Source organism: Aptenodytes patagonicus, chromosome 1 (assembly GCF_965638725.1).
Source record: "Aptenodytes patagonicus chromosome 1, bAptPat1.pri.cur, whole genome shotgun sequence".
NCBI lineage: Eukaryota > Metazoa > Chordata > Aves > Sphenisciformes > Spheniscidae > Aptenodytes > Aptenodytes patagonicus.
Genome location: NC_134949.1, coordinates 25,623,394 through 25,635,412, shown reverse-complemented (window position 1 = coordinate 25,635,412; position 12,019 = coordinate 25,623,394). Strand labels below are relative to the sequence as shown.

General features: G+C 39.7%; 1 protein-coding gene across 7 annotated transcripts in view; it reads left to right on the top strand.

Annotated features, from left to right (window-relative positions):
* PTPRZ1 (protein tyrosine phosphatase receptor type Z1) overlaps positions 1-12,019 on the top strand; it is a 146,872-nt gene that overhangs the window by 36,701 nt on the left and 98,152 nt on the right. For all 7 annotated transcript variants that reach the window (XM_076330130.1, XM_076330121.1, XM_076330105.1 and 4 more), the window contains exon 2: positions 4,232-4,297. In XM_076330130.1, coding sequence (XP_076186245.1) covers positions 4,232-4,297 — 66 coding nt within the window. The remainder of the gene's footprint in view (positions 1-4,231; positions 4,298-12,019) is intronic.

Here is a 12,019-nt window from a genome sequence, read left to right as displayed (position 1 = left end):
ACATTTTGTTTAAAATGAGAACTTTTTCAAAGAGAAAATCATCACATATTTTCAGTGATTGCTCACATCCTTGCTGGCATCCCAAGAGTTCCTGTGCTCTTCCTTGGCCTAAGAACTACAAGTCAAGTCCTGCCCACATAAATTGAAATTCCCATCAGTTTTAATACCAACACAGCCTTTATCTCTATGACTGTAATACATTGCCATTGTCCACTTACACTAGATGAATGCTTATGACTTTAGAGTCTATCCTCTTTGCTACCAAATTAGATTTTGGGACGGGAGGAAAATGTTGAGTGAGACGTAGGTCCCAGGACCAAACTGTGTTGGCAATCTGAATGCGTAGTTAAGAGTGCCAGCCCCTACTGTACACACAGACCATCAATACCCTGTTTGTAGAAAATCTCACAAACGCAGACATTACCTAAATGTGTCCCAATTCCCATAAATGAGTCGTTCTGATGTCAGAATCTCATAAATGCCGGCTCCGCTGCAGGTGCAGCTCACAAGTTCAGGCCAAGTGGAGGTAAAACTATAAGGAGATTGTCCTTTTGTCCTCTTGAGTCTAGCAAATGATATCTCTTGACACCACTGTGGCAAAAAGGGCAGACATAAAGGGCTGGTAAAATTACAGCAGCCTGGTGTAAATTACAGTGCCAGATTACGTCTGAGCTTGTATCCTGCGTAGCAAAGCAGTATGTTGAGTGTAGCATCCCCAAACATACTTTGTGTCTCGGGCACTGTCCTCAATACCCTTTCTACCAAGGCTCAGGAGAGGGATCTCTGGTGGATACTTGGGGCTTGTTGCCTCAGCGTCGCTCAGAGGATTTTCCCTGGCAGAATTCAGAGGTTTAAGGTCCCATTTCCACTTCTCTGACTCATTATCCTGGCACAGAGTGCCTAATCAAGAGGGCCTCCCTCAAAGACATTTCTTTCTGTTAATCTTTAAAGCTATTCATTTTTTTACCATTACATACGAATAAATACACATTGAAGATCTGAATGGTTCATTCACAGCAGTAGATCAAAAGCAACTCAACCGAGGCCAGTAAGTGCGAAAGGAATATCAGACTCAAGTCAGGAGGAAGAAAACCTGGTTATTTATACTTTTTAAACAGGAAAAATATCTACAAGATTTTACTACTCCCAGCATTATGCTTGAACCAGAAATCCGTCTCCTCTGTTTGCGTACCATGACTGAACATGAGACAAAGTCAGCCACAAATCACTCGGTCCCGCTATCCCTCATGAGCAGAGGGGGGAGCATTTGCCACCATTATTCCCGACTTCATGGGCCTTGGGCACTGGGGTGAGCACTATTTGGACAGGATATAAAAAGAAACAAGACTCAGCCTCAGAGAGAAAACTTTGGCTTTGAAGGAGGGTAGAAAAAGAGAACAAAAAGCATCTAATGATATCTTGCATGTCTCCTTGACAGGCATAGCAAGATAGCCATAAAACTGGTTAAAATGTGATCCCGCAGCTGAGCTGCCTTGTTCTATGAATAAATCAACAATCTATGGAAACATGTTCAACAGCTTCCTGGAAACAGAACAGAACATTAAGGATTTTTTGCTTCATAAAGCAGCTCCTCAACCAGTAAAATTAAAACTTTTCTGGGCACTGGCTGAAGATGTCAGTCAGTGTCACAAGAGTCATGCTGACTGTCAAGCTGATCAAGCTCAAGTATCAGTATCATAGATTTACATAGAAAACCACAAATTTTACATCAGTTTTGCCTTCTCTTTTGTGAAGATGTTCTCATTATTACTATATTCATTTAAATTAAATGTAAGGAATTTAAATACACTATTTAAACAGAAGTAACTGCTGTCATATACCATCAGCAAAAGGGATGTCAATTTGTTAACTCAAAATAAAATAAAATAAAATAAATTGAAATAATTTCCTTCCAGCTGCACTCTACACTGTTAGCTGGTCAATACTGACAGTTTACACAGCAACACTTTATAGGATGCATGGTTGTGTTTTGCCAGGGCACTTTACACAAGTAGCTCAAGGGAAGAATTGCTGCATTCACTTGTCCTCATGCACTCACACACGGCTTTTCTCTGACGCCCGTGCTAGCTATGATTCCTCAGTCGCTTCCTTCCCCAGATGAAATTTGCTTTCCTTCCCCAATTTTGCCACATATTTGTAGTGGAAAGAGGCAAGACTAAAACTGCTGACAATCCCTGCAGATGTGAGAAGGCGCATGGCTGTGAGTGTGCTGTGAAGGGGCTGTGGGAGCACAATAGGTGAATAGCGGAGGAAAGAAGGTGTATGAACTCCTAACGTCTCCTGGCATTTATAAAGACTTTCCGTAAGATTTACGGGGTCTATAAGTGTGTAATGCACCAAAAAAGTGAACCTTGCCCCTTTTTTTCTTGTTCATTGAAGCTATCACTTCTTGTCCATCAGACCTCCATGTGGAATTTATAAAGTAGTGGGACGCTCTCACGCCCAAACCCTGCTTAGTTAGCATATGAATGCTCAGCTAATTGTTTGAAGTAACAATTAGGAGGACAATGGATAAAGGAGGAAACTGGAGACAGCAACTAACACCTGTGAATCAGAACTTAAACAGCTTTCTTTTACATAATTAATTAAAGAAGCAGGCACAATGCACATTGACTTGAAAATGTGCTCCAAAGACAATGCTGGTGTATGTAAATCCCTTTTCAGTGCCATTACTTACATGTAAGGTTTGATCTTTTTGTAAAAATCTTAGTCATGAGTGAATGTTGCGAAGTGTTGCAAGGGTTTTTTTTGGCGGGGAGGGGAAGAGAAAAACATTTAAGGGCAATCACAATTTCACGGAGGAGGCAGAAGTCCTGATGAAGTTATTAAAACATATGGACTTGAGATACATAACAGAAAGTCATTGTAAGACACAGAACGTTTCTAACCTTGCAAAGAGCAATTATGATTTAACATCCTTTAATCAGCACTACATACTTTTCCACGTTAAAGAAAAAGAAACGGATGCTATGAAACTGTTTCATTAAATTGTATTTGTTGCAGAATGTGAGCAGAATTCTGTGGCGCTTTCTCAAGGAAGCAATCCATATGTGTGCTCAACGTGCTCATATGCAATTATTTCTTAAAGAGGTTGTATTGTGCTTCTCTAGAACAGTATTTAATGAAGCTAGTTAACATTATGACTCTCAAAATGACGGTCTCAAAAAACCTATATCTGCAATTTACATATATTAATAAGTATTAGGGGGCATAGTCATCTATTTGCACACATCAGTAGTGTTGCTAGAGTTGTACTGGCATAAAAAGGATAAGGGTGAAGGTTATTCATTAGTCAGAATAAATCAGTGAGTATTTATACAGTTAGATATTTCTCTCTAGAGAAATATGTCATTAAAAATTATCTAATATCTAGCCTTCTCTCTCCATAAAGTTTATGGAGATATCAGCTATAATATTGCTGATGATAGTACACAGTGAAATAACGTTTTAGAATATTTTCTTCACTATCTATAAATGGTATCACTAGTACAAAGTTAGAGAAAATATATAAAGTCCTGACCACACTGAAGTGAAAGTTTGACTTGCATTGACTTCCAAGTAATCTAGATTGGTTCTTTCTAAAGGACGTCACAGAAGATGGTTTCTTCAAGGGGGAGTTGTATTAATTTTAAAAGAGAAAGTATGACTGTGGTGAAAAATGGAAAGAAAGAAAGAATGAAAGAACAGAAAGAAAAGAAAAGAATGAAAGAAATAACGAAAGAGAACGAACAAAGAGAGAACGAACGAAAGAACGAATTAAAGAATGAAAGAACGAAAGAACTAAAGAAAGAAAGAAAGAAAGAAAGAAAGAAACATAAAAAACTGGGTGGAACATAAAGAAAATAGACATGAACATAAAGAAAGAAAACTGGGTGGAATGAAATTTTGGGAGAATAAACCATTAGTCTTACCAGTATACATATGTCAAGTCTTAAGCTAAGAGTAAAAAATGGAATAACAAATTACGTTCAGATAAACTGAAAAGCACTTCTGTTTGCCTCATTTGTATCCTTTATATGCTACAATGTTGATGGTATTTATATTTTGTTTAACCAATACTTACCATTCAAGGTCCAAGATACGGACAAAGTAAATAATTCATCAGTAATTAAAACAGTGATTATCTTGTTGGAGGGGGGGTTGTTATCTACACTTCATGTTCCTGTTAGGCTTCTGGTTTTTATATTGTAAATTCATTGCTATTTTGCAGATTTGGTGTACGGATACTATAGGCAACAGCGGAAATTGATTGAAGAGATTGATTGGTCATATACAGGTAAGCAAAACTGCCTGTTGAAGAACTTACTTTGCTTTGACATTTTTACGTTCATTGTTATAACATCAAGAGCCTGTTATGTCTGTATACCACTTGCAATATGCCTAAACAATTGCTGAAGTAAAAATGTAGGAAATGGAGTCTGAAAAATTGCAGGAACGTTACAACAGGAGAGACTATTTTCATTTCTTACATCTGTTACTTTTGGAAAGAGAAAGTTCTCATCCTGAAAACCTTAACCATGAGACATCACTTACTTGATGAAGGCTGGGCCAATAAATTGTTAGGTGCTCTTTTATCATCTGAATATTACTGTTCTGGCAAGTTTGAAAAGCAGACAGAAAGGCCAGAGCAAGGCACAGCATGTTATGTGGGTAAGAACATATCCATATACTGCATATGAACTTCTGCACTTTGCTTCTGAGCCCCTGAGCATCCTTTCCAGCTCCCACCCTGATTCTCCTAAAAAATCAGTCATTTGGGCTCTCTCATTTGCATAAGTAAGAAAGGTATACCCTTAAATTCTGCACGACCTTTGCCTCATCACAGAAGGACTATGGGAAATTCACAATTTGCCTCCTTGTAAGAGTCAAGCCACTTTCAGTAATATTGAAAAGGTAATTTTGTCCTAAATGATAGGTGTATTTTACCCAGAATGTAAGAAGGGACTTCCTGAGGATGTGCATAGACTCTTACATTTTTAATGATTCAAGTTCCTGTTTCAAAAAACACCAATTTATGAAAAGAAATAAGGACTGTCAAATTTCAGTGTTTCATATATTTGGTTCAAAATATGTTCCTGCAGTTAAAGAAAGTTACACGATTCTTTTTCTTTCTCTCACTCTCTTTCTCATTTTTGAGACAGTTTTTATCTTCCAGGGTAAAACATATCTAACAAGTTTTGAGCCTAGAGAGAATTGAAATGGGCTAGTCATAAACCCTTCAAAATGAGATTTATAATGAAAACTCCTACTTACACACATTGTACTGCAAAATCCAAGCATAAGATCAATCAATACAATATTTCATGTTCAAAATCCATTCATTTTTTAGTATTACAGTTAGGGGAATGCAGGGATAAGCCTCCAGGATTACAGGTGCCCAGAGGGCAATTTATGAGTTTACTTTAAAGAATACTGAATGGGGTTTGCATAGGATATCGGAGGATAGAGCTCTTCCCTAGCCTGCACAGAGCACCCACCCACTGTGCAGCTGCTGCAGCAGCGGCAGGTCACGTTTACTGGATATTCTGGATGGCAAAATGGCAAAGACTCTGCAAGCCAGAGGATTCAGACCTGTTGGTTCTCTCCCTTAATGTGTGAGATACCTTCATGTAGTCATTTCACTTCATGTGCCTTGCCCTAGTGACTCTACTGTTGGCAAAGCCTTTCTCCCTATTCGGACCTACGTAGTCAGGTGCATGAGATGGCATAGGGTAGCCGAACGTGAGAGGAGCCCCGCTCAGCGGTGTGCACCCTGACCAGCAGCCTCCTGCCCCTGCAGCACCCTGCCCCAGCAGCACCCTGCCCCAGCAGCACCCTGCCCCTGTTCCTGCTGCCTCACCAGGCCCTCTGCCCTGGGCTCAGCGTGCCCCCGGCACTCACAACGCAGGCAGCTCCAGGCATGGCCGGACATGGATTTTCAAAGCTTTTGGAGGGGGCTGTGTAAGGTACATAATCAGATACTCCGTGTCTAGGGCTGCCAACTGTATTGCGAGCCGTGTGGTATGTTTCAGCATATATGGTATATATTCATTCAGCGTATGTGGTATCAGCAAACTTTCCTGAAATACCAGGTAGTTGGTTCATGTCGTGAAGGGAATGCACGAATTCAGCGTTCACTTAAAAAGCAACAGTCTTCCTGAATGTGAAGAAAAATTACAAAATTTTAACATTGTGCGTTGGAGGCACAGAAGTCTAGAGGCTGAGGCATATTGATTTTGATCTCATTTGTTTATAATAATTTATTTATTTATCTTAATCTCATCATTTTATTCCTGGGGCAAGCCATATCAAGTACTGTATATATAACTACAACACCTAGCTCAGACTTGCGGTTTTGAGGCTTAGACCAACATGCACATTTCTGAATAGGTGACCTGTGCTTTGTCAGTTCATCCGTTCCTCAGACACCAGTTATATTCTTCTGTCTTACAACCCGCTCACTGAAAGACCTGAAAAATTAGCCTCTGTGTGTCAATGAAGTGTTATGAGTGGGCCTTGGGATCCTGCAAGCATGCAGTTTAATCCACCATAACTAAGAAAAATCTAACTGGCTTGGTAAACTAATCTGAGTTTGAGCAGATGTAATTCTCTATATCAAATAAGAAATTTCATATACATTAGCCACAGTGGGTCAATACACTCCTTTACTGGGATGGTGCTGTGAGATGAAAGTACAATGGAACTAGTGAAATAACTTGAATCTTACCTGCTGAAATCATGCAATTTCTGAACTGTAATTTATGTGACTCATCATCAGATTTTTACTCTCAGGTAAAGGCCTAATGAAGGCATAAATGTTACTGGAAACATTTTGTAGTACTTCTAAGGGCTCTGCTTTAAGCCATAGACAAATCTTACAGTTGCAAGCATGGATTTAGTTTTTTTGTGTCCTGACTTTGCATATATTTGCATAAATAAATACAATGTTAAAGAAGTGGAAAGTACAAGTGCATGTTACAGATGCATCCAATTTTTTCAGGAATAAGTGGTTCTTGAAGCTAGTTCATTAGTAAAATGACTTTATTTTAACAACCTTTCATTGTATTTTTAATTAAAACAGTGACAGAAATAAAAATTTTATAGCAACATGATTATTTTCAAATGTTGTCATGTACCAAAAGTGAATCCAACCATTTTTGTTGTAGAAAAAACAAGTCTACTGAGAAAGTTCATTTCCTCAAATCAGTTACATACTAATTGATCACCAAAGATCATTTAGACATTATTTAGCTGCACCACTAAGGTTAGGCAATCTCATATCATTTCAAACTAAAGTGAGCAATATGAGCTTCAATTATTTCTCTATCATACAGATGAAAGATTAATTTTTATTGATGCTTTGTTTATCTGCATTGTTTTTGCCAGAAGGAATGATATAATGCTGGGTTTTTTTTTTTAACATGGCTGGTTGATAGTAGTCCGTGAAAACTCCAAGTCTGAATGTTCACATGTAGAATTATCAAATGATACCATAAAAAAAATTTTTTTTTCCTAGTGAAATTTCTTTCTGTTGGGTTTTTACTCTTGGGATTTGGGTTCTTGTTCACAACAAACAAGTTACGTTGTTTAGGGGAAAAAAACAGACCTGAATTCTGCTAAAAGCAACAAATTCTAAACAGCCTTCCAGGAATTACAAAAGCTGAGGGTTTTTAAAAATTGAATTTGCTATGATGTAAATGAATAGCACAGCCAGTTTAGTGTTCTTTGTCTCATCATTCAGGGGTATTAAGTTCAGTTTGTGCTGCCATTCATTATGTGATACACTGATACACAATCGCCTTATAAATACTGGCAACTCTGATCTTGAGCAAAGGGTGATTTTAGTATAAACTCCTGGGTCCCTGGGTATTCAAAGAACAATTTTGTTGTTTGCAAGGAGAATGTGAATCATATTTCCCTTTTCTCTGGGGGGAAGATTCATGAATCACAGAATCACAGAATAGTTTAGGTTTGAAGGCCCTTGGAGATCATCTGGTCCAACCCCCTGCTCCAAGCAAAGCGAACTTCAAAGCTGAAGCAGGTTGTTCAGACCTTGTCCAGCAGAGTTTTGAAAATCTCCAAGAAAGGAGATGATGCAGCCTGGGCAATGTGTTCCACTGTCATTTTGAAGAATTTTTTTCATTTACCCAACTGCAGTTTCTCTTATTGCAACTTGTGACCATTGCCTCTTGCCCTTTCCCTGTGCACTGCTCTGTAGATTGCCTTTACATAGCAGTAGACTTCAGCTGGGTTTCCCCTCTCTTCTCCAGCCTCAGCAAACTCAGGTGCCTCAGCCTGTCCTTGTACGTGAAGTCCTCCAACCCCCTGATCATCTCAGTGGCCCTTAGTTTGTTGATATCCGTCTCGTACTGGGCTGGGGAGGAAGTCAAAACTGGACTCCACATTCTTGATGTCACCTCAGTTGTGTGCAGTAGAGGGAAATAGTCACTTCCCTTGTCCTGCTGGCTGCACTCTTGCTGATGTAGCCCTGTACTTTCTAGGTCTTCCTGGCTGCAAGGGCACGCTGCTGACTCACACACAACTCGTTGTCTATCAGGATGATTAATTATGATCTTTTCAGATGATTTTTAGTATCTGGTGGATCTCAGTAGTAAAACTTGGCAGTATGCTGGTGATGCTCTTCTGGCCCTTGCACCAATACTTTTCACCATAACAACGGCTAAACGTAATGGCTTGTTGGTTTTGCTCCCATGTTGAACATTGAACTAATCTTGTTAAGCTTAAAATTGTTATCATTCTATGTCTGATTCAAGACCCCCTGGAGATGTCCCCCTAGTTTATCATTCCCCATTACTATCACTACGCAGACAAAGCCTTAGTTGTCCGTTGAAAGGCTGTTTTTGCCACCCCAAGTCCTGGAAATTTGCACTGATGGCTTCAAATGTTGATGCCTGTAGTTTGGCTCAGAAATGAAAATGGCCTTATTTTCAGTGTTACTGAGAAAATGTAATTCTCTTTCTTGCCCAAACAAGATCTAATGTTTTAATTTCAAATGTTGTTCTGTCATCTTGGAGTACTGAGGAGATTCTACTGCAAAGTCACTGCTCATAAAGTTTATGGGAAAGTAGGTTGTTGCTTATATCCATAACAGTTTACAGGAGTATTTTGCTTTTCGCTCAGCCTAAAAAGTGAGCAAGGTTCTTCTCTACCTCAGCTGTGACTCAGGAAAATGATTTTGACATTGGTAGCTAATTCTGCTTATTTTGTGAAACGTCTCCTGCTTCTATTACCCCACAGTTTGATCCTGGTAAACTGGAAGGTTTCAGGTTCTCCCCTCATCCTCACCCTGTCTCCCTTTTCAGCAGCCATCTGCTGGGAGGATGGACAAGGCCAGGCATACAGGCGTTGCTTTCTGCCCTGCAGCTGCAGTGGGGAAGAAGCTGTGCTGAAGAGTGCTTGTGTGAGCGTGGGCACCCGTGCATGCTCCTTATGAGACAGCTCCAGGAGCAGGGCAAAGGGAGCTAGAGGGTAGAGGCGTAGGGTCTGGGTCCTGTCCATTGCAGGTCAGGGTGGAGTATGGTAGAGGAGCCATTTTGTGAGCCAAATCCTGACAATCAGGCTGTGTGGGAGAGCGGGAGGCACCAGCAGGAGCTTGCTGGAGGTGGGATCCAGGAACTGCTTGCTGAACTGACTGATTTAATAGACAGTTCTACCAGACCAAGCTGAAATGTCTCCAAGAGAGCCCTGGCCAAAAGCTGATGAAACCTCCGGCCTTCACTGGATGGATAAAACCGTGCTCTGGGGAGATGATGCACACCAAATTAAGTTCACATTTTTTCTTGCCAGCTAACTACCACGGCAGTATCAGCATAACTTTGTGAGAAGATCTGGTCTTTTTATCACCTCCTGTGAAATAAATCACTTTGTGTTTTACATTCACCAAGTATACTCATGACTGATGTGCTGTATTTGTTGTGAGTAATAAAGAAAAACCTATACTCTTGGGCCCTGTGGGTTCCTTCTGTAAAGGATGCAGCATAAGAAATCAAAATAACATGCATTCTTTTATTAACTCATATAAAAATAGCTCTGCAGAGGGTCTTTTCTTTTTTAGTAGACCTTATGCTTCAAAGGCTGTCATACCTTTTCTTGCATGATAGCACATTGCATGTATTTACATCCCCCAGATCACACAGTCACTCATGGTTCCAGTGTTTTGTCACTAAATTCACAAGCTCATTAATTAAAAAGCCTATGACATTATTACGGTTTTGGGAACGCTGATGATTCAGCAACAGAAATTACTGTGTTATGCATCTGCTTACATCAAAGAGACAAGGTGTCCTCAATCAGGAAGCTACATGCTGGCATTGCTGGCCATAGAGAAATCCCTTTTAAGATATCTCAGTGTACTGAATCAACAACACAAAGCATGTAACTCAACACAAATAAGGTATCTATTCAGTATATTTGTGATCAGACTTTTGAATTTATATGAAGTGATATGGTTCAGAAATGTCTGTTTCAAACTTCCTTTCTTTTCAATCAGGAGAGCTGATCTTTGAGCAGTAGAAGACTACTAGCAGCAAAGTGTAATTTATTTAGCTTTGATTCAGTCAATATTTGTAGGATAAACTGAGTGGAAAACTGTTACAAGGGGTTTTTTTGGAGGGGAGGTAAGAGGACCCCATATTCAAGGACCTTTCAAAGTTGGATGCTTGTAGGACAGGTATGAAGAACCACATGTTGGTAGTCATTTGGCTCCTCACTGGTAAAATTACAGCATTTTTATGTCAACAAAGATTTAAGTGATCTGTTTGCCAGGGTTTCCTGATAAGGAACTCTGATAAGACCTGTTTCTTCCCCCATTTCACTCCTTAAATGCTATAAGCAAAGGAAACAGCTGGGTCATTTTCAGAAACGGCACAGCATCTCATTCTGAGCATCAACTAGATTATTCAAACGCAGGAGGGTTGGTTTCTGAAGTGCAGAAATCAAGGCGTGAGCTATTTGCATAGTGTGGCACTGCTGTTTTGAAAAGGTCTGGCCAGGGGTCAGAAAGATGTAGAGACTAGCCATTAAGCAAATGCATTTGGAAATTAAAGGCTTTTGTCTTTGGGAATACACCAAAGTAAAATGAAAAAAGCAGATTGTGGATATCTCACAGTGGACTACAGCCTCTGGTTAAGCCTCTTTGCCCTTCAAAACGATCATAAAAGTATCCTCATGTATATACTACTGAATGATTTCTCATTTACAAGTGCATTCAGTCTATGCTACAGTGGGAAGGATATGTTCTTGAGGACTACTTGCCTACAAAATGCACAGATTACTTTGAGATTATCATCACCTCCATATCAATATGATTTATGGATTTGTGAAGTTTAGAGCCCAGCAAATAATTCTCCCATTGCTTATGTTTACAGAAGGCCTTGCTTTACTCACCTGCTACAGCCTATTTGTTTAGGGCTTTCTTACAATCATTTTTACTCAAAGGCTATTCTGCTGTATTTATAACAGTTTTTGGTTTTTTTCCTCATGTATTCAAATCCCATTCATTTCAGTGTGCACAGTTTACTAATGTACTGGAATAAGGGCAATAACTAATTCTGTGCAACATACTCACAAATTTGAAGCCATTCATGACCTTGCTGTAACTCATTAATTCAATATAAAGCAAACCTTTCTAGATAGTTTTTCCATGGGTCAATAAGGGTTAAAGCAGTCCTCCAAAAGGCATGGTTAGACAAGTCTGCATGACTAGGAGCACAGAGGGAAGGAGGATGAAGGGTAAGAGGAAGGATCCTGAGAAGGAGGGGGCAGGAGGAGTGTGGCCTCCCTCTTTGACAGCAGAAAGCTCTCATGTAGGCTTAGGTGCCCCTGAAGCCACAACCACCGCAAGCTCAGTGAGGGATGTGTGCTTGATACTTTGCAAGTGCACCTGACTTAGTTAAGCAGAGCATAGGAGGGGCAGCACATACTCTTTCAATTTTTAAATTTTGAATGCTAAGTTACTGCAAATTACTGTAAATGAACTTAAATCACGTTTTCATGCTGT